This window comes from Atractosteus spatula, chromosome 1, assembly GCF_055471065.1.
Source record: "Atractosteus spatula isolate fAtrSpa1 chromosome 1, fAtrSpa1.hap1, whole genome shotgun sequence".
In the NCBI taxonomy this organism is placed as follows: domain Eukaryota; kingdom Metazoa; phylum Chordata; class Actinopteri; order Semionotiformes; family Lepisosteidae; genus Atractosteus; species Atractosteus spatula.
In genome coordinates this window covers 27,685,217-27,707,757 of record NC_142706.1, presented here as the reverse complement: position 1 = coordinate 27,707,757, position 22,541 = coordinate 27,685,217, and the positions used below count along the sequence as shown (strand labels likewise).

General features: G+C 41.0%; 1 protein-coding gene across 1 annotated transcript in view; it reads left to right on the top strand.

Moving 5' to 3' along the window:
- The window catches only part of nwd2 (NACHT and WD repeat domain containing 2), a 196,668-nt gene that overhangs the window by 139,416 nt on the left and 34,711 nt on the right, over positions 1-22,541 (top strand). Inside the window, exon 5 of the mRNA XM_088910798.1 lies at positions 16,173-16,376. Within this exon, the coding sequence (XP_088766924.1) occupies positions 16,173-16,376 (204 nt within the window). The remainder of the gene's footprint in view (positions 1-16,172; positions 16,377-22,541) is intronic.

Below are 22,541 nucleotides of genomic sequence, written 5' to 3'. Positions count from 1 at the left end.
ATCCCCGGCGGAACACATTCCATAAGAATCAGCGCTTTTATACAGTATATCGCCTTTAAACACATATATTTAAACACGCGTTTACGATTTAAATCAAAACGCGATTCAAATCAATATAAATGTTTATTTTGTAACGCATAGGTGACTATTCATTGTTATTAAAAAGACTTAAATTCAATCATGTTGTGATATTTAGAAATATAAATTTGTTTGGTGCGAGTGAGGTTTTATTTAATCTCTGACCAAGGGAAACGTTTCATTTTTGCAAAGAAATGTTTGTTAAAAAATAAAGTCATAGTTACATGGGATTCGATCACAGACTATGTGACATGGGAGTCAGGAACCTAACCTACAGTGCCACCGGCACGGTCACATGGTGAGTACTGAAAAAGCACTACAGAAACATTATCGACAGACAATGTACAGATTTGATAAAGCTATAAAATAATGTAATTAGGCACAGAACAAGTTTACAGCACAGTACAATAATAAATGCTGACCATGACTTTAGAAGCATAAATTACCTTACACTCAATTTAAACACAAGCTGTCTTTAGCCCTCTAAGCCGGTTCATACAGAAATGTAGAGAACCAGGCTCAGAACACACAGCTTCATTAGCGAATACATATGCAGGACAACTGGAGAAGACGTTTTACAGTGGATGGATTTTTAGAAACATCCCATCAGTGACATCACTGAAGTCAACTCCTAGGTAACTGTCGTGTGGATAGTTTCACAAGAATCAGACAAAGGTTTAAGCATAGCTTGTTCTAGATAAAACTGCAAAAAAAAACAACAACCCATAATGTACTTCTTTGCGGCTCTGTTTGCCCAAATCATATATTCACAACGTGAAATTAGAAAATAATATTACGTAACCAAAATCCGCAATATGGAAACAGAACCTGTGTAATTGTTGACAGATGGTGTACTCGTAACATTTTTACAAGACGAACAACAACATTTAAAAAATGACTTGTATGTACTTGATATCTCTAATCAATCCACTGCACTGCATTAAAACAAAATGAAAACTAGAACGCCCTGGGCATACCGTTTCGCGCTTCTTATCAGTTGCTCAAAAGTAATTTGACCGTATGAAATGCATAATATAAACCTAGAAACATATACGTGAGCAGTATTTACGTAGTATCGGTGTCAAGACATACCTCTCAAATACTGAAAATCAAGTTAAAAATATCTCAAGACCGATTCTGGTCATAATGAAACCATGTTTCGTGTATGTTTTCTTTAAAGTACCGAGACCAGCCATATACTGTATGTTTATGTTCCAAAATTAATATCGTTTATGGCCTTCACACGCGTTGCAGTATGCTCCTATTCTTTTTATGCTCAGGCACTAAGATTTCCCGTCAGTGGTAAAATTCCATATAAATATTCAATACTACAACCGGCACAGTAAAGACGTTTACAGTAAATCTTTCTACGACAGACCAACGGACCACGAGTGCCCCTGTCGGTCAACCAATTACGTACCGCGGTACCCCGCGTCATCTTGTGTCAAAATGCGCGACGCCGTAGCCAATTACCTCCGGTACGTGTCTGTACCGCGCACTTTGAATGGCTGCATCTGTATGTCCCAACGCTAAGCCACCCTTCTAACAACATGAAAATAAATCAGAATTTACTAAAAATATATTTAAAAAATAATCAGAATCTGGTCTCCAAGACTGATTAGAACAAGGTCCTCTCATCTAGCACAAACCTAGAGCAATAAATCTTGTTCTCTCTGTCTCTTTTTTCCTTCTGTTCCATCCCCTGTGTTCTGTTAAAGACTAATTAATGATTTATCAAGACGTTAATGAAACCAGAGTAAACCAGAACACCCCCTTTGATCCTCTGTGTTTATTGGCCTGTAAAATCGTCTGCAGCATGAGCCTCCGACATATTTACATCTTCCCTGGCCCTAATCCTATTTCCATTATTTCCATAAACACCGTGGTAATGGGAAATAATACCTGCTTAACTTCTGTGTTTTACAGTACACCTTAAGGGTGTTAAACTTGGCCCCCTGTATTCCTTTTTAGTGGTTCTGTCTTTGCTGAATGGTTATTTTAGAAAACACCACCGTCTGTGATTGGGTTTATTACTAAAAACACATACCATAGTGTGAATGTGAGTTATTATTGTTTCTTTAGTCATTTTTTGGTGAAAAAAGTAAAAATAGGTGTGACATTTTTGGGGTCCAGTATGGATCATGATTTTTCCCCTTGAGAAATAATGGGAATATGTTTTTCTTTTTATGATTTTTTGCTATTTGTTTTTCTGGGAACAAATTATGTTTGTAAAAGGAGGTATGGGTGTATTCATTATAAAAGTAGCCATAAATGCATGGATAAAAATATTGGAATATTTTCTGGAGATGTCCAGATAAGGAAACAGAAGTTTCAGTGTAGTTAAATTAAAGGCTTCATAACCTTTTAAAGGTGAAATATGGTCAAGAAACGTAAAAACCTGTTATTTTCAAAAATATTTTATCTTGCTTTTCAGACTAGATATAGTAAACATAAAGTAATGTTCCCCTTACAAAGTATAATGTTAATCTCTTATACATAAAAAATTACATTCTTCTGTCAGTGTAGAGCATTCTAACTTCCTTACAGAAATGCTTTTAGAGTACATCTGTCCAGCAAGTTGATAATGAACAAGACATTCTTGCTGATTAAAGACAAGTATGGTTTGACAGCTGAGATCTTCATTTTAAGACATGTTTATTGCCTTAACTCCGGGACAGCAATTACTGTCTCATTAATTTGATCTCCTGTAATTCATTGCATTTTGAGAACATTTTGTATTCATTGCTGAGTAGAGCAGCTTAGATTAAGGAGGTCATGGTAAGCTGTATTGTCCTGGCATCAACAACACATCATATTTCTGATTTTATATCCACCCAAGGCTTTAATTTCCTTATTTAGCTAATTATTAGCTAATTTTTGTCATCTGATATAATGCTGGAAATGTAACAACCCTTCAAACATACTGGACAGCAGCAACCTTGAGGGCGAAACATAAGTTAACTCCTGACCTACACTAAGAAAAGACAAATGTGTTTGTTAGGATTGAGGTTCTCTCAAATCATTGTACTGACATTTTTATTATTTAACTGCTAGTGGGGAGAGAATTTCAAATGATTGATAGTCCTCTCCACTGTGAACAGCATCAATGAAACATACAGATGCAGCCATTCAAAATGCGCGGACGATACCGCATTATTTTGCGGTACGCTGTACGCAGTCTACCGCAAGCTACCGGTAAATACCGCGAGTTACCGTAAATTCTCCTATAATACGACAAGCAAAATAATAGTATCCGGAATTTCCGCAAGGTGGAGCTAATAAAGCTCAACCTCTCATGTTTGAGCTGTGGCCATCAAAGTCTTTAACGAAGATATTACTAATAGTATTAATAATGAATGACCTTGGACAAGCTGTAAGTGTAAACTCAAAGTATTGCCCTGGTCAACATTCTTTTTTTCATTGACCGTCTTTGTAAAAGTAACACCACAGCATTTCGCAATCACGCATTTGTTTCCAATCATGCAAAGTACAGTGATTCACCATGCCTTTCACATGCTCATAAAAGAGATTGATTTAGGAACATAAACATATTACCGTATGCAAACTGTACTGTATACAGTGTGTATATGTATATTTAATGTCTTAACTGTGCCCGTTTAAGTATTGACTATTCATATCTAATTTTACCACTGAAGGGAAATCTTAGTAGCTGAGCATAAAAAGAATAGGAGCATACTGCAACGCGTGTGAAGGCCATAAACGATATTAATTTTGGAACATAAACATACAGTATATGGCTGGTCTCGGTACTTTAAAGAAAACATACACGAAACATGGTTTCATTATGACCAGAATCGGTCTTGAGATATTTTTAACTTGATTTACAGTATTTGAGAGGTATGTCTTAACACCGATACTACAGTGCTTAAGTACTGCTCACGTATATGTTTCTAGGTTTATATTATGCATTTCATACGGTCAAATTACTTTTGAGCAACTAATAAGAAGCGCGAAACGGTATGCGTTTTACTTTCGTTTTGTGCTGGGACCCGTGGATTGATTAGAGATATCAAGTACATACAAGTCATTTTTTAAATGTTGTAGTTCGTCTTGAAAAAATGTTACGAGTACATCATCTATCAACAATTACACAGGTTCTGTTTCCATATTGCGGATTTTGGTTACGTAATATTATTTTCTAGATTTCACGTTGTGAATATATGATTTGGGCAAACAGAGCCGCAAAGAAGTACATTATGGGTTGTTGTTTTTTTTTTTGCAGTTTTATCTAGAACAAGCGATGCTTAAACCTTTGTCTGATTCTTGTGAAACTATCCACACGACAGTTACAGTACCTAGGAGTTGACTTCAGTGATGTCACTGATGGGATGTTTCTAAAGATCCTTCCTCTGTAAAACGTCTTCTCTAGTTGTCCTGCATATGTATTCGCTAATGAAGCTGTGTGTTCTGAGCCTGGATCTCTACATTTCTGTATGAACCAGCTTAGAGGGCTAAAGACAGCTTGTGTTTAAATTGAGTGTAAGGCAATTTATGCTTCTAAAGTCATGGTCAGCATTTATTATTGTACTGTGCTGTAAACTTGTTTTGTGCCAAGTCACATTATTTTATAGCGTTTTTATAGCGTTATCAAATCCGGTGGCGCTGTGTTAGTTTCCTGACTCCCATGTCACATGGTCTGTGATTGAAACCTGTAATACCGGTTTAATTCGTCACAGCCAGCACTCCGGTTGTAAAGTAGAAGCAGGCGAGATTTCCAGCGAAAAACACCTCCCCCTTCTTCAGGTGTGAGGGTCTTCTGCTCAGAATGAAACGCTAAAATGTAATGTAGGCTCTGAATGGGTTCAATTATGATTTGGGCTTGATTAAGGTCGCTGCCTTTCATCTAAAACCCTACTTGAATCCTTCTAAACTAAAAATCAGTGTTAGTGAGTTCTAAAGAGGTATCCAGGTAACAGTGAAACGGGCGGACAGTCTGGGGAGATCGCCCGTTTTCCATGTAAATAGTTCCCTGGTTCCGCACCCCTTGGTGTTTCTCTCGCTCTCTCTCGGGTCACCTGATCATTAGCTCGAAAGATTTGAGTGCTTTGTGTATATTCTAATGGTAGTGGGGGCAGGGTGTGTGGGAACAGGTTTGGTTGAAATTGCATTGGAGATCTATGTTCTTCACACCTGAAACATTTTCTCTGAAAGCATTTTCTTCGCAGTTTAACCGATCTTGTTACAGCATGTTACAGTTTACTATTATTAACCATATTAATTTTAAGTGCTTAATTAAAATCTTGTAAAAATATATTTTCATTGTTCAAATATACATTAAGTCTGACTATCATATAATAAGTTAAATACAAAACTAAAGAAAAAATAGGGTTAAATATAATTCAAAATATTTTGCTAACAATGTTAACTGTTTATGAATAATAAAATGTATTAACTAAGGAGTAGGATGGCACAGTTGTTAGTATGTTTTTTGTTTTGTTTCTTTTTCATAAATACAACAGTAGTACCTGATGTCTCAGTGGCTTTCAAAATTAAATTATGCATGCAAACCTGTGAACTAGAAAGATAACTAAGATATCCATCCATTATATTCCATAATATCCATGAAATATATGGCGCTAAAATATGTGTGACGCAGTGGTGGCCTGACACGGTGAGGTGCCCTGGCAGCTGTATGATGCAGTGGTGGCCTGGCACGGTGAGGTGCGCTTGCAGCTATGTGACGCAGTGGTGGCCTGGCACGGTGAGGTGCGCTGGCAGCTGTGTGATGCAGTGGTGGTCGGGTATGTAGAGGTGCACTGGCAGCTGTGTGTTGTGACGCAGTGGTGGCCTGGCACGGTGAGGTGCGCTGGCAGCTGTGTGATGCAGTGGTGGCCTGGCACGGTGAGGTGCGCTGGCAGGTGGGTGATGCAGTGGTGGCCTGGCACCGTGAGGTGCGCTGGCAGCTGTGTGGTGTGACGCAGTGGTGGCCTGGCACGGTGAAGTGCGCTGGCAGCTGTGTGGTGTGACGCAGTGGTGGCCTGGCACGGTGAAGTGCGCTGGCAGCTGTGTGGTGTGACGCAGTGGTGGCCTGGCACGGTGAGGTGCGCTGGCAGCTGTGTGATGCAGTGGTGGCCTGGCACGGTGAGGTGCGCTGGCAGCTGGGTGATGCAGTGGTGGCCTGGCACGGTGAGGTGCGCTGGCAGCTGTGTGGTGTGACGCAGTGGTGGAAATGTTCACCATGTTTCACCATGCTGAAAATGTTTGTACCAGACTTTTTTGAGGCCTGTTTAATTGTGTCTGAAGTCTGATGTTGTAAATTTTATTGTTAAAAAGATCCATGAAAATGTCACTACTAAAGTTAGCTGGTACTGTTGGTATTGTAAGTGGCAAGTAGAGCTCATATTTTAGATTTTGTGTAGTTGCTAGCGTTGAACTGTGTGTTGGATGCACATGAATATATTCATTATATGCCAGCGCACCTCACCGTGCCAGGCCACCACTGCGTCACACCACACAGCTGCCAGCGCACCTCACCGTACCAGGCCACCACTGCGTCACACCACACAGCTGCCAGCGCACTTCACCGTGCCAGGCCACCACTGCGTCACACCACACAGCTGCCAGCGCACCTCACCGTACCAGGCCACCACTGCGTCACACCACACAGCTGCCAGCGCACTTCACCGTGCCAGGCCACCACTGCGTCACACCACACAGCTGCCAGCGCACTTCACCGTGCCAGGCCACCACTGCGTCACACCACACAGCTGCCAGCGCACCTCACCGTACCAGGCCACCACTGCGTCACACCACACAGCTGCCAGCGCACCTCACCGTGCCAGGCCACCACTGCGTCACACCACACAGCTGCCAGCGCACCTCACCGTACCAGGCCACCACTGCGTCACACCACACAGCTGCCAGCGCACTTCACCGTGCCAGGCCACCACTGCGTCACACCACACAGCTGCCAGCGCACTTCACCGTGCCAGGCCACCACTGCGTCACACCACACAGCTGCCAGCGCACCTCACGGTGCCAGGCCACCACTGCATCACCCACCTGCCAGCGCACCTCACCGTGCCCGGCCACCACTGCATCACACAGCTGCCAGCGCACTTCACCGTGCCAGGCCACAACTGCGCCACACCACACAGCTGTCAGCGCACCTCGCCATGCCAGGCCACCACTGCATCACACAGCTGCCAGCGCACCTCACCGTGCCAGGCCACCACTGCGTCACAACACACAGCTGCCAGTGCACCTCTACATACCCGACCACCACTGCATCACCCACCTGCCAGCGCACCTCACCGTGCCCGGCCACCACTGCATCACACAGCTGCCAGCGCACTTCACCGTGCCAGGCCACAACTGCGCCACACCACACAGCTGTCAGCGCACCTCACCATGCCAGGCCACCACTGCATCACACAGCTGCCACCGCACCTCACCGTGCCAGGCCACCACTGCGTCACAACACACAGCTGCCAGTGCACCTCTACATACCCGACCACCACTGCATCACACAGCTGCCAGCGCACCTCACCGTGCCAGGCCACCACTGCATCACATAGCTGCAAGCGCACCTCACCGTGCCAGGCCACCACTGCATCATACAGCTGCCAGGGCACCTCACCGTGTCAGGCCACCACTGCGTAACACCACATAGCTGCCAGCGCACCTCACCATGCCAGGCCATCACTGAGTCAGAGATTAAATAAAACCTCACTCGCACCAAACAAATTTATATTTCTAAATATCACAACATGATCGAATTTAAGTCATTTTAATAACAATGAATAGTCACCTAGGCGTTACAATATAAACATTTATATTGATTTAAATAACGTTTTGATTTAAATCGCAATTGCGGGTTTAAATATATGTGTTTTTTGATTCACAATCAGACAAATGCAACATAAATTGATATCTTTGTCTTCTAAGTATCTTAATAAACTTTCAGCATAGCTTTCTCCCCGTTTAGATTTATTTTGGGATCAAACGTGGAAAGATTAGATTGTAATCGTTTTTATTTTTTAAATACATTTTAGAAAAGTGTAATCTATACTAAAAAGCTGTACACCACCTGCTATAAAGATACATATTGTAATACTTTCGGGTTCGGATAGGACAGACACAAGAACTCAGACTTGCGGAGTTAAAGCAAGTTAAAGCCTTGATTTTATATATCACCTTTAAAAGTGGCATCTCAAAGCAAAGTAAATACCCAACACTGATTGTACCCATCTGTCATGCTAATAAAGCAGCTTGAATTGAATTGAGAGGGGGGGGGGGGTATATTTGCTTTGTGTATAAAGTACATTGTGAATGTTTTCACAGCCTTCACTTTGTCGTTTTTATGCCATTTTTTGACCACGCACGAATATTCCTATGTCCGTATCTTCGCAAGGGAATCAGTGCGAATTTTAATACTAATTAAATGACCGCGGGCACTTTCCACCCCCTCTACATTCTCAGAGTAGAACAGACTAACCTTCTAATGAAAGACGGTCCACCCCCCACGGACAGGAAAAGTGCCCACAGGCACTTAAACTTAATATGGTCAGTAACAGTAAACAGTAACATGGTCAGAAGGAGCACGTACAAATGTTTCCGAAATAACCACATGTAAGACTCTGATGCTTAAAATGTTTAGGGAGAAAGTGGAATACTGGTGTGTATTTTTTCTTTAAACTACCAATACCAGCCATATACAGTCTGTAACATAGGGATTTCTATATGTCTTTATTTAGTGGTTACATTAGTGACAAAGGCTAAACTTTTAGCTTCAGTAACGTGTACATATCTCCCCTTTTTATAAAACGACATGGTTAAAAACTGTTCCAGAGCCACTGTTGTTTCATCAGTGAAAAGTACATCATGAAATGCCTCTCCCTGTTCAATCCACTGGAAAAAAGAAAAGGAGCATAAAGCTTCTGATGGTCATAAACGATATTCATTTAGGAGCAGCATCAGAGGTATGTTTTTAACTGCACTGCATTGGAGAGAATACCATAGTGTGTTTTTTTTTTTTACTCCCTGGCGGAAACTGGCTTCCAGAAGAATCAGTATGGCTCAGAGATTAAATAAAACTTCACTCGCACCAAACAAATGTATATTTCTAAATATCACAACATGATCGAATTTAAGTCATTTTAATAACAATGAATAGTCACCTATGCGTTACAATATAAACATTTATATTGATTTAAATCGCGTTTAAATCACCTTTATTTAAAACCCATAAATAAAGCTGATACTGTTTAGACTTTTAATTATTTAAAACTGTATTAAAGCAGCACGATACACAATGCAACGTAAATTGCTATCTTTGTCTTCTGTGTAATAATGTTCACCTCTCTGTCCAGCAAATTTACAATAGTAATAATAATGAACTTTATTGTATATGGCGCCTTTAAAGGTGGCTCCTCAAAGCACTTTACAGGTTAAAAACAATACTGTTAGGCTGGGAAAACGATTTTTTTTTAAGAAATACAAAATGAGATATAATGATATGTTCCGGCTTAGACATTAACGAAGAGCATAACGCGTGTACTGTATACACTCCAAGTACAACCCCCCTCTCTGCAGGAGTGCTGGCTGTGACGAATTGAACCGGTTTCACGGGTATTTTCAAAGTAGGAGGCGAGATTTCCAGCGAAAGACACCTCCCCCCCCCCTCAAAAACCCAGTAAGTACAGTACTTAATAGTTAAAGGCTAGGCTCCTCAATGAAATCGCTTTAACATGCTAATGCGTTGGTGTAACAGTCCGGGCGTGGCAAGCTTCTAATTTCAACCCGACTACGGCGAAAGGAACCCTTCTTTCATTAGAAGACAATGAACATATTTTAGCCCTGAATGAATTAATAGCAAACATGGTTTACATAAAAGACATTTTTCCAAGAAAGTTTAGCCTTTGTCACTAATGAAACCACTAAATGAAGACATAAATATAAAAATCTTAAGATTTTTAAAATACATGACTTTGCTAAAATTTATTTGAAAATAAAAACAATTACAACCACCAGGGGAGGGAAAGAACAGGGGAGGGATGTTGGTTTTGCATAAGGGGCGGGGCTATGGAAATTAGGTCTGTTTGGAAATGTGTAGTTACATGTTCTGGCTGTTTGTGAATTATCGTTGTTGAGTATGGAGTGTTGAGGTATTGATTTTGTGTAATGCTTTATGTTGAAAATTGAGGTGGATTTTGTTTATGATAAATAGGATAAACTGGGATGTGAGGAAGGTTTGGTTTTGCATAAGGGGCGGGATTATGATAATTGGAGGACTTTGCGAGAGTAAAATGGTTTGATATATTTGATTTTGTATTGTGGTTGTTATCTATGTTTTTGGTTGGTATTATGTTTATATGGTTGTTTTTGTTGGTTGGTTGTTATTCTGGTTATTAATAATACGATCTATAGTTGAAATCTGAGCCTAAATAAAAAGAAAAAGCAAGTGATTAGGTTTATGAGCAATCTAATTACTTATTCGTTTAAAACGCTATATAAAATAAAGTTTATTATTAATTTGCTGGACAGAGCGGTGAACATTATTATGCATAAGACAAAGATAACGATCCTGATCAGTTTAGAAATCTGTGTACGCTGTAAGGTTTTTACTTCTTAAACTTTTAAAATACACGTTTTGAATAGAAATAAATCCTCTTCCTGGTACAGTATGTATAGCAAACCAGCACGTCTTTTTTCTCCAATCAGAGGGGTGTCAGATGGTGTCAGCCAATCACCATTCTGAAGCCCTACCATAATCTCTGGTATGGGGAGACCCCAGAATTCTGTCCCATAGTTTAGACAGATGATAGATACTTTTATTGATCCCGTGAGGGAAATAAAGTAAATCATTTTCATTTTAGGAAATTATTAAACGCTCGGTTAAAAGCAAAGGAGATTGTCTGTTATAGTGGACATAAAAACAAGAGTTCGCTGGCATTATATCCTGGAAGACACAGACCGGCGCCAGACCGGTAAAATGCCTGATGAACTAGGGATTGGACAGTTTCCAAGTGCTTGTACAATCGATGGAAATGTTCAAATAAATGTGCAAAAGAAATAAACAAAATAATCATTTATTTCTTTATCATATTGGGTAGCTAATGTCCTCTCTTTGCTAGTTAGTGGCTGTGTTTCTGCATTGGGTAGCAAAGGGTGACTGTTCTCAGGCGGAAGATGTAAACAGCTTAATGTTCGTGTTAAATAATTTTTTTAAATTAAAATTCATTCTATACAGCAATCGCATATTTGGGTACCGTTTCATAAAACTTTCATGCTTAAAATGTTTAGGGAGAAATGGAAGACTGGTGTGTATTTTTTCTTTAAACTACCAAGACCAGCCATACACAGTACAGTTTACATACATACAGTAATGTTTATGTTCCTAAATTAATATCGTTTATGACCTTCAGATGCGTTATGCTCCTCTTCTTTTTATGCTCAGCTACTAAAATTTCCCTTTAGTGGTAAAATCCATATAAATATTCAAAACTAAGCGGATTAAAATGTGCACAGTAAAGACATTAAATGATTAAATCTTTGCACTACCAACCAATGCACCACGAGTGCCCCTGTCGGTCATTTTGGCCAGCCAATCACTTACCGCAGTGCCCTCCGGTGCCCTGCGGTGGCTTGTGGGTAGGTTACTGTACCGCGGGTTTTTACCGCGCATTTTGAATGGCTGCATCTGTATATCCTCTGATTTGGTACCATATAGGGATCAATCTTTTTTCAGGATATAGGACATGTTATTGTTATCTTTTGTAAACAGTTTGTGAAATATCTACTTAGTATGTTAAATCTCTTCCATTATTAATCCTCTGTTATCTTGGAAAACTATTAACACTTTTACTGTTGGAGTTCAGTAATAATAGTACTATAATAATAATAGTACTATAAATAATTTTTTTCCTTTACTGCAATATTCTTTGTTTTTCTATTTTTTTTCCCACTACACCTATAACTCCAGTGATGTCCTACTGGGCATGACATAACAAAATATTCCAAAGTTGCTGGGTCAAGGACAACAGACACAAACCCCTAAGCTGTTCAAGTTTAAAAACTTCAGAAACAGGTTGAAAACCCAGTGTTCTTTACAATCAGCACTAAAAGTGCCACTGATATTTCCAACAGCCCCATGTGGAGCACTCAAAGATTGATGATGCACTTCTTTCAGCGGTCTGAATTGAGTTCACCACTCCTGAATTCTGCTTCATCACAAGACCAATAAACCTGATTTTATGTATAACATTTTAAAGCAGTCATCTTAAAGTGCTTCACAATCACTAAAAGCATATATCATAATAAAATTATGTTTAAAATAATTGAAAACAAAGGAGTTACAGAAGATAAAACAGTCAAAAAAAGCCTTAAGGGTTTTCATGAAGTATGTAAAAGCAGATGTGGCTGAGTTACTGATTTCTTTTGGGGTGGTGTTCCAGATTGTTGGGTCATAGCAACAAAAGGCTCTGGCACTCAGTGTAGACCTGGCATCGGTAACCTATGGCGTGCATGCCTCTAAGTGGCACACATTCAGATTTTGCATGGCATGCATACAACAAATATCAGAAAATGTGGAATTAAGCCAAAAACTTTGAATTCAAGGTTTTTTGAGGGGGCTGCATGTCCTTAAAGTTAACCAGATGGTCAATAACAATGTTCAACATCATATACACAGTATTGATGGCGATGTACTGTAGAAAGCCAATTGAAAGATTAAAACTGGTTGTTAATTAAAGGTGTGTTTGTGATCTACTTGGTGATTAAATACATTTTTATAATACAGTTATACTTCATTTCAAATATATGTTTGTAAAATGACGTTGTATGTGGCAGGTGTTATGTTTTTCGTATTTAACTGTGGAAAAAGCGTCATATGATACAAAACAGGTTGCCAACCCCTGGTGTAGACAAACAGTGGGAACACATAGTAAACCAGAATTAACTGAGGGAAGGTTATGTGGAGGGGATTAAAGAAATCAGATACTGAATGTATTCAAAACCTGACAGAAAGCCAGTGCGTGGAATTAAAAACAAGAGTGATGTGATAACTTGTGTAGGATTTTTAATATATTGGAACAATATATTCCATTATATTGTTATGAATCAATTAAACAATAATTTACAGTTTCAAAAATGGCTTCTAAACATAAAATGTATTAATACAACACCAAAACATGAATAGCAAACCAACAAGAGTATTAGAATATATCTTTGAATTGATCTGCCATGATAAACTTCCATTGCTCAAACTAACTTTTTGTGATCAATATTTTATTTTCGAAACAAAAAATAAAAATATTTTATTTTCGAAACAAAAAAATTGAATACAAACATCAACAAAATTCTCCCTTGTAATCCCCTCTCAGGAACAAACCCCTTTTCTACCCTGTAGATGACCAGTCCAGGGAGTCCTGTAAAACCAATTCAGTAACTAGGTTAGGGTTGAGAGAGCATCAATGCTATTATGTTTTCTACAATTATCTCCTAGAGAAATAAAAATTCTTCTCCATCACCAAGGACCCAACCAGTAGACAACTCCATTAGTGCAACAATAAAGGCAAGGGCCCATTCGTGCCAGGGAAGAGAGAGTGACAGTTGCCAATGGTGCTCAATCATTCTTTTGACAGCAGTAATACCATCCAGTTAGACTCTTTTCCGCAGAATCGTCATTCAGCAGTAAAACCAAAGGGAAGCAACTCTGCTTCAACAGTGTGGTCATGTTGCACATAACCTTTCCCAACACATAAAACATATTTGCTTTTCTAGACTAGGCCAAATGTTTCTAAATGAGTTCTGAACTTCCTGGTGAAGATAGCTGGGCTGGGCTAATGTGGTCCAACTCATCAGCTGCTCTGTGCAGGGATTCTCAGTTCCAGAGAGAGGGGAGGGAAAGCTCTCCAAGGAAGTGAGCATCTTGCTGAACTTTGGTTTTAAAAGTCTGCTTGGGTCCAGCCCCAAGTGAGATGGGGTGGGAGTTCCAAGTATAGCACTTCACTGAATATGCTCAGACATGCAGAATGTTGACAAAAAATTTGAAAATCAGTTGAAAATAATAATTGGTTCTCAAAACATAAGATTTATTCTGTTGCAGCGAAAATCTTGGGCAGAATTATTTTCTTTACTGACTCACTCTCTTAGCGTGACATCTAAGTCCTGACTCACACTGCTTGCAGTCACATGTTAGGTAAAGTCAGATTGCCTGGTTAGATGGAGAGGAAGGAGTGAGCAAGCAAGCCAGTGACCTGTGCAACACCTTTTTAAACCAGGAAATCATAGTTGATGTTAGGATGTCATCAGATATAGTATTTCCATCCACCCTGCAGGTTGCTCATTAAGTGGTCATCTTTTAAGTGATGGGCAGTGACCTCTGACCTATAGTCCTGGGCAGATGGGGATGGCAGACTGAGGGGAGCCAGGCTAGCAAACTATCTTTTAGGGAGGTTGAGAGTTGACGTAGCTTTACAGTGTCCTTCTGTCCTTTTCTGTGGTACAGACTTGGGCCATACATCATATTAGAGAAACCCCTTTCAGCTTCATTTCAAGTGTTTTACACAGAGGCCGAACCTGCTTTGTCATGGCAACAGAAAAATCATTAGAAATCTTTAATATCACTGAATTCTTAGTGTATTAATATCACTTGCTACTAGACTTGTCTATGACCTTCTTAAATGATACTTAGCTGCAATTATTAATCTTTGAAAAAATAAACACATATGAAAGTTTCCACTGCAGATACAGACAACATAGACTGGAGATCAAAATCAAATTCTTCAATTTGAATCAAACTTCAAGCATTAACTGACCCAGTTGCAGCATTGCGTTTACGTAAATGATGGCAGTAACCTTTTAATAGCCTCAACCATTTCACAATTCATAACGTCAAAAGGTTTGGCCTTATTAAAAATCCCTTCCTCCCTTTCTAATTTGCACTGTCTCCGTGTGATTATGAAGCAAAGGCTGACATAAGCAATTCTACAAAATTTTACAAATTTTACAAAAGTAAGACTTTAATAAATGAAAAAGACAATGTTGAAAAAGACTTATTCAACAACATTTAAATTAAGTACATACACTCCCTGTTGTGGAGTTACTCCAGTGCTGTATAAGACTCAACATTAATTAAACTCCCATGGATCAAATTAATACGATTTTCAATTTTCTGTTAGATACATAAAGAATGCATAGTAAGGTAAGTTCCTTCTGCAGATGAATAAGGCAGAGTAGGTGTAATGCACTCCTAACCAGCATGCACCAGGGATTCTATTAACACTCAGTTTCATTCTAATGAAATATACAGTATTCATAAATTGCGTAAAAACGTAACTCTCTCCAATGTCTGACTAGTTATTTGCAGTACAATATATTGTTAAAGTGTATTCTAAATGTGGTGTTTTGTTTTTCTAATTATAGAGTTTTGAAATGTATTGCCATTAATTTCTGTCTTCCTGTATATGTGGCAGTGGTTTCCTTTCTCTATGTCATAGACTACCAGCTGTTGCAACTTTCTTTCTCTCTTTCGCTCTCTACCCCCTTCATGATCAGCACACACACCTGTAGTTCTGCTTTCTTGTCTTTGCTTCCTCACACTCACTGACTTAGCTAGGGCAAAAATTGGAAGATTGCTGCAATATCATGAATGATCATTTGGAATACATAAAGACTTGCTGCCTGAAAAAGACTTGTTTGTCTTCAAAACAGTCTTTAAGTATGAGAAATAATATTTAAAAATGTGTGTTTTGTTTTTTCTTTATTTTATTAAATCCATTTGGTCTGTAAGCATTATGTATAATGCAGTGGCTTTAAACTAGATAAATCTTGCCATTTTTTCAGCATTTAATGTAGAATTGCCGCCGAAGGAATATGTTGATCAATCAATATGATTATGTTCATTTAGTATGCTAGTTTATTTATTTTATTGTTCATTCTGTACTACACACCCTGCAGTAAATCTGGTCACATCCCAAATGAAAATAGAGCAGATTGTTGTCAGAGGATAAGGATTTTCATGGAGTTTGATTACAGGAAATGAAAAAAATGTATCTAGAGGCTTCTGTTGTATTTCTCCCCATGAAGAATAAAACAAGTGCTTGTTTTTTTTTTGCCTTTTTTTAACACAGGGACTTGTAGGTGAAAAATATGGCAGTATTCGAATCCCTGGAGAGGTGGAGTCAGCTGAGTTTGAAATGATTCTAGATTCTGCTACAGAAGCTGGACTAGACACCAGGATTTTGGAGGAATGTTACTGCAGAGATGAAAATGCAGTTCCACCAGCATACTACCTCAAACCAAAATCTGAAATTCTGAAGAATTTACATAATTCAGTAAGTGTAACTTTGTAAGATTTATTAAGACTGGGCTTTTATTAAAACAAGTATATGAAAACAGTTCATCTGCTTCAGACCATCAAGGTATATAGTGTTGTAACAGAAAGAATAAGGTTCTTGATCCCGAGATGAAGTAAAACAGATGAGTTTATTGCATGCAAGGAACAATAAAGCCGAAGTCTTGTTTCCCGCAAGAAACAACAAAACCGAAGTATTGTTCGATGTGCCGGTACAAACTTTTAGGTTATATAGTCCTTGCTTGCTGCTTCAGACGTCATTCGATGTTATGGTAAGGGGGGGGGGGGGTCATGGTATTTGGCCAGTTAAGAGGCCCTGGCCAAATGGTCAGTTTAAGATTATGCCCCCAGGGGGTTCCTTGCTCGCATCTGGAATCCTTATCAGTTAACCCCCTTTCCTGCCATAAACCCCTGTTGCTTAGAAGTCTAATTTTCAGGCAGAACTGACTTAAGTTATTAACGCTTTTAACATCTTGTCTCTTACTTCATTCCCCCCTTATCAAATATGGCATACGTCAGGACTGCCTATTTTTACACATACAATGTCAGGGCAGATCTTTCCTTTTTAGATGTACAGGCATGCATTACCATGACATTGTGCGTTCCACGGTTACAACAAGATGTTATTGATGTTTTTGTACAAGTGATAGTTACAATTATACACATAAAACAATCCTAATCCTACAAATACATAAAGTCCTACCCCAGGACCCAAACGCAGACCTCAGCCGTGTGGAGATCTATCGTCAGGATCTTGGAACAGCAATATTGACCCAACTCCGATTATAATTTTTTGGCTGAATAGATATGCCAACACCCGGAATGTATTGATACCATATCCCCAGTAATGCTCCTCAGGCCTAACAAGCACACTGTTGGTCTTAGGAAGCATCAGACACAGAAACGGTAACAACATCCTTCTTTCTGTTCACTCAGTCTCTGGTGCCCTGGGTCGGTGAAAGTGCGATGCGCGGATCCAGCGATCTCATCCTGTCACTCAGATGGCACAGTCAGTAGTTGGTGGCACTTGATATGGTCCCTCCCAGCAGGATTGCAACGTCTGGCAGGGTATCTCTTCTTCACCTACACCCACTCGCCAGGTATCCGGTCGTGTCTCCCCTCTACTGGAGGTCCCCAAGCGTCCGGCACCTGTTCACGAGCCCTGTGCACCGCTTCAGTTAACAAACCTACAACACTTTAATAGAGAGTAAATTCATCAGTGCGTTAGCCAAACTTGGCCTCCAGGGAGTTTCTTTGGCTGCCCGTGATGATCTCAAATGGGCTCAGTCTCACAGTTCCGTTTGCTCCAGCCTGCAAACCGCACAGGACTGCAGGTAGAGCATCTACCCACGGTGTTCCTTCAGTTGATATTTCCTTAGTTGGTCTTTCAGACTGTGGGTGATGGGGGAAATGTGACTTCCAACTTACCCCTAGTGAGGCAATTACAGCCTGGCACACCTTCCCAGTGTAGTATGCCCCTAGATCAGTATTCAAGAGGCAGGGCAGTCCGCATCACGGGATCATCTTTGTCATACAGTTGGGTATGTGCCAGCCCACATCCCATCATCATACAACCCCACATTCTTTACACATTTGTTCTAACCACTATTAAACATCTATTAAAGGCCTCAACCTGAATTCTCCCTTTTCCCCAATAGAGGTTTCACAGGGGTCTCAGACTCCCTCTCTCCCAGTGCCGCTCGTCTGGCATCTGCATCTGCTTCTGCATGGTTGTTACCTTGAGTTACTGGAATTCTTTATTTATTGTGTTATTTATACCTTACTCAAGCTGCTTCTGTCGGCAGCTGTAAAACTACAAATCAGTTCAGAGACAAGCCCAGTATTCTTAACTGGAGTCCCTGCCATGGTGAGAGAATCCTATTTCTCCATAGCCATCCAGAATTGTGGCCTACATGCAACAAATACATACATTATATACATATACAGTAACCCTTTAACATCTTTCTTTTTACAATCTTCCATCAGTGCTCTTAACTGGCTTGCTGCGCTGAGGCAGTGGAGGGGCATTTTCCGATTGTTAGCACCGCAAATTCTGTTGTAACGGCTCAGCCTGTTCTCTGTTCTCCCTCATGCATCAGAGAGGACCCATCAGTAAACAGTATTACATTTTCTTAAATTTTCACGGTCCCCCACCTTTTGGCTACAGCATCTAATGGTATAATAGTGCCTACCCCCATGCTCCTGTGTCAGCACAGCTGCCAAGAACCCTTTGTCCACACTTACATACAAAGGAATGGTTGATCCATCTGAGGAAACCCCAGTCTCAGCACCTGTAAGAGAGCTTGTTTCAAATTATTACAGGCGGCTTTTGCTGCTGGAACCAAGGCAATCTTGTCCTTGTACTGCACTCCCCCCTTAAGCAGATCTGTTAAGAGTTGTGCTCACCCCGTAAAAACATTGCACCCAGGCCCTGTTAAAATTTCACAATGCTAGACACAAAAGGGCCTTATCATAACTGCTTCTATTAGACACTCTAAAGCTGAAGCAACTCAGACTTGTGGGTTTCCTCGTCAGGGGAAGCACTCAGAATACCATCAACATACTGAGTGATCACAGTCAGTTGAAGCCACGTGATACCCTGTTCTGGATAGTCATTCTTTGTAATGCATAATATTCCAACCCAATAGATCTGGGATAAAACCACCCACATTCGTGTGATAAGTGCACGTGAATGTTAAAATCTGGTACTCGGCAAGTAAAACTTGCTGCCCCAATACTCCTGTGGCCTCCTGCCGTCTCCCCATATATATTACTCTATAGCACACTGTTGAATAGAGGCGTGAAACAAGCATGACAGTAGTGCTCCAGTATCCCCTAACAGAGAAACCAACACTCCATTAACAGTACATTTTTATCCACTGGACTGGGACAGACTTAGGGAGGCTACAAGGGATTTACAGGATCTAATCGTTAGGTAAACAGATCTTCTCACAAGACTGTTTATTCTCCCCAGTCTCGATTCTAAACCTACAGCGTTTCAGCATGTCTGGTTTCGAGACATTCGAATAAATCCAAATTGTTTCCACTATTGCAACTAATTGTATAAAAATACAAAAACTGTTTATATAACTACTTTTACGTCCACCTGTACTGTACTTATATGTTTCAGACGCTCTTATATTTTCCAATCTCCTTAAGTTGATTTTCGTCAAGTCTCTTTAGTTACGTCTCTAGCCAGTCCCGCTGGCTAAACACACTCGCACCGTCATTTAGTATACCAAAACTCACAGTTACACACATACATGCCGGCACACAAATTCATAAAACACACATACACATCGAGAATATATTTTTCTCTTCGTACTACAATGTGCTGTATTCTTGTTTCACTTCTACATGAATCCTTTTAATTCCTGAAGCGCACTCCAGGTTCGCTGCATTCCTAATTTCAGGTGCGGTACTTTAGCCCACCGGTCAATATCTTCCGGTTTTGGATTTGATCGTATGGAGGAATCAGGGAAGGTAGGTGCGAGTGCAGACCCCCTTGACGGGGTGCGAGACACTTAGAGTGACGCTGTCATCAACAGCGCCAGCCCCCGCTACATCAGGCCCTCTCCCACTTAGGGTGAGAGTACAGGTCTGCGGGCGCCCTCTGTTTAAGAAGGGAGTTCCTGTTCCGTCTCTATCACACTCGTACCAGGTGTCATCCCACTCAGACCCCCTGTCTCCATATGGTCACTGTGGGAATTGATCCCAATTCTTTTCATTTCCTGCCTGTCTGTTCCCCTATGGGAGAGCAGGATATAATTTAGTTGACGGTTGTAACCCATTAACTAGTGCAGTGCGACCAGGAACTAATTCTTCTTTTAGTTTCTGATTCTCCTGCACTGCCTCTTTTCGCTTTTGTTCATACTCTTTCGTAGCGAGTAAAGTATCTTTTCTTCCGGGTTTTTGTTTTCCCCGTAAACACACTTTTAAGACGTCACATCCCAATTTCTTTTTTTTTCTCTCATGTATCTGCCACCACTGGTGCCGGCCGTGCACCAGGGTGGGAGCTACATGCTTGTGCTTTTGCCAATCAATACGCATATGCTTTCTTTACAGGCGTCTTCGCCCCAAACTCCCTCTGACAAACTCAGCTTTTCCCATATTTTTCTCCTTCTTTTCCGTCAACTTACACTTTTCCGATATATAAACGGACCCTTCCACCACTTTCTCAAACCATCAGTTAGTACACATGTTCGGTCTCTTTTACTTTTGTCGTGTGTGAGGTAACAGCTCATACAGTAGGGGGATGCTTTCACTTGAAAAACCTGTGCATTCCTGCACTCATTCAGCCAAGGGCGTCTGTTACCTCCAGATCTAAATGCCTCTCAGAGACTTTAGAGAGGACTTACACCGCACTGTTCACAGGTAAGGAACGAGACCTCGAAAACCCCCTTTCTTGATCAGTAATTCACCATCCCCAGAATGCCAGCATCGCTGCTTTTGCCCCGGGGTGGACTTACGCACTGAGCTCAATCAGGGCGATTCTCGGGTCTCAACGTCCTTTAAATCCTGCTACTTAATGCTTTGCTCTTTTATTATGAGGTGTGTTTATGTTAGTGTCGTGCATGTGTATATGTATTTCACAAACAAGGAAACCACCAAAAACATACATAGATATACCTCCTACTTCTGTTTCCTTTAAAACAAAAAACCACGCCACGCCAATCCGTGCACGATCAAGGCGTAGCTAATCTCAGGACCCCGGGCGCAATTAAGGCCCACACCAATCCTGGATTATACGTGCATTTAATGCACCACTCAGCTCCAGAACCCCGGGCGCAATTAAGGCCCACACCGATCCTGAGCCTCAGAACTCCGGGCGCAATTAAGGCCCACACCGATCCTGAGCCTCAGAACTCTGGGCGCAATTAAGGCCCACACCAGTCCTGAACTATGTGCATTTAATGCACCACTTGCTCCAGAACCCCGGGCGCAATTAAGGCCCACACCGATCCTGAGCCTCAGAACTGCGGGCGCAATTAAGGCCCACACCAGTCCTGAACTATGTGCATTTAATGCACCACTTGCTCCAGAACCCCGGGCGCAATTAAGGCCCACACCGATCCTGAGCCTCAGAACTCCGGGCGCAATTAAGGCCCAAACCAGTCCTGACCTTCAGAACTCCGGGCGCAATTAAGGCCCACACCAGTCCTGAACTTCGCGGTAAAGGTCCAAAACCCGTTCGAAAACTCCACACGCAATTAAGGCATACACCAGCTTCGAACGCCTGTACACAATACTGCGGACCGCCTGCCAGACCAAATTCTGGGCTTACAGCAAACCACCCATTACATACACCGGTGTCTTCCCCGGGTCAGAGGAATTCAGGATCTCACGTTTACTCCGTCATCTCGGGCGATTCTCGCAGGGAGCAGAGACTTCCCAATCGGTCAGAGAGAGTCGGGACTTTTAAATAAAAGAGGAGTCCTTACCTCTTAGTAATGTGCGCGCTGACCGTCTCTCCTGCCGATGGGAAGTTCTGCGCCTTCTGGAGCATCCGCCGACTACGCCAAATTTGTTGTAACAGAAAGAATAAGGTTCTTGATCCCGAGATGAAGTAAAACAGATGAGTTTATTGCATGCAAGGAACAATAAAGCCGAAGTCTTGTTTCCCGCAAGAAACAACAAAACCAAAGTATTGTTCGATGTGCCGGTACAAACTTTTAGGTTATATAGTCCTTGCTTGCTGCTTCAGACGTCATTCGATGTTATGGTAAGGGGGGGGGGGGGGTCATGGTATTTGGCCAGTTAAGAGGCCCTGGCCAAATGGTCAGTTTAAGATTATGCCCCCAGGGGGTTCCTTGCTCGCATCTGGAATCCTTATCAGTTAACCCCCTTTATTGCCATAAACCCCTGTTGCTTAGAAGTCTAATTTTCAGGCAGAACTGACTTAAGTTATTAACTCTTTTAACATCTTGTCTCTTACTTCAATAGGAACAAAATAAATATTATAGACAAGTTTTCATTAGGTGTCATGCCCAGCTGGTCAGCAGCACGCAGTCCTCAGTTGCCCCAGGAGATAGTAACATTCCCACAGTCAGACACGCTCAGGTTGTTTATCAGTTTGCCTCAAGTTCCACCAATCATCCAATCAGTCCTCCCAATTATTCTGTTTTGTTCTCTATTTAATACTGTT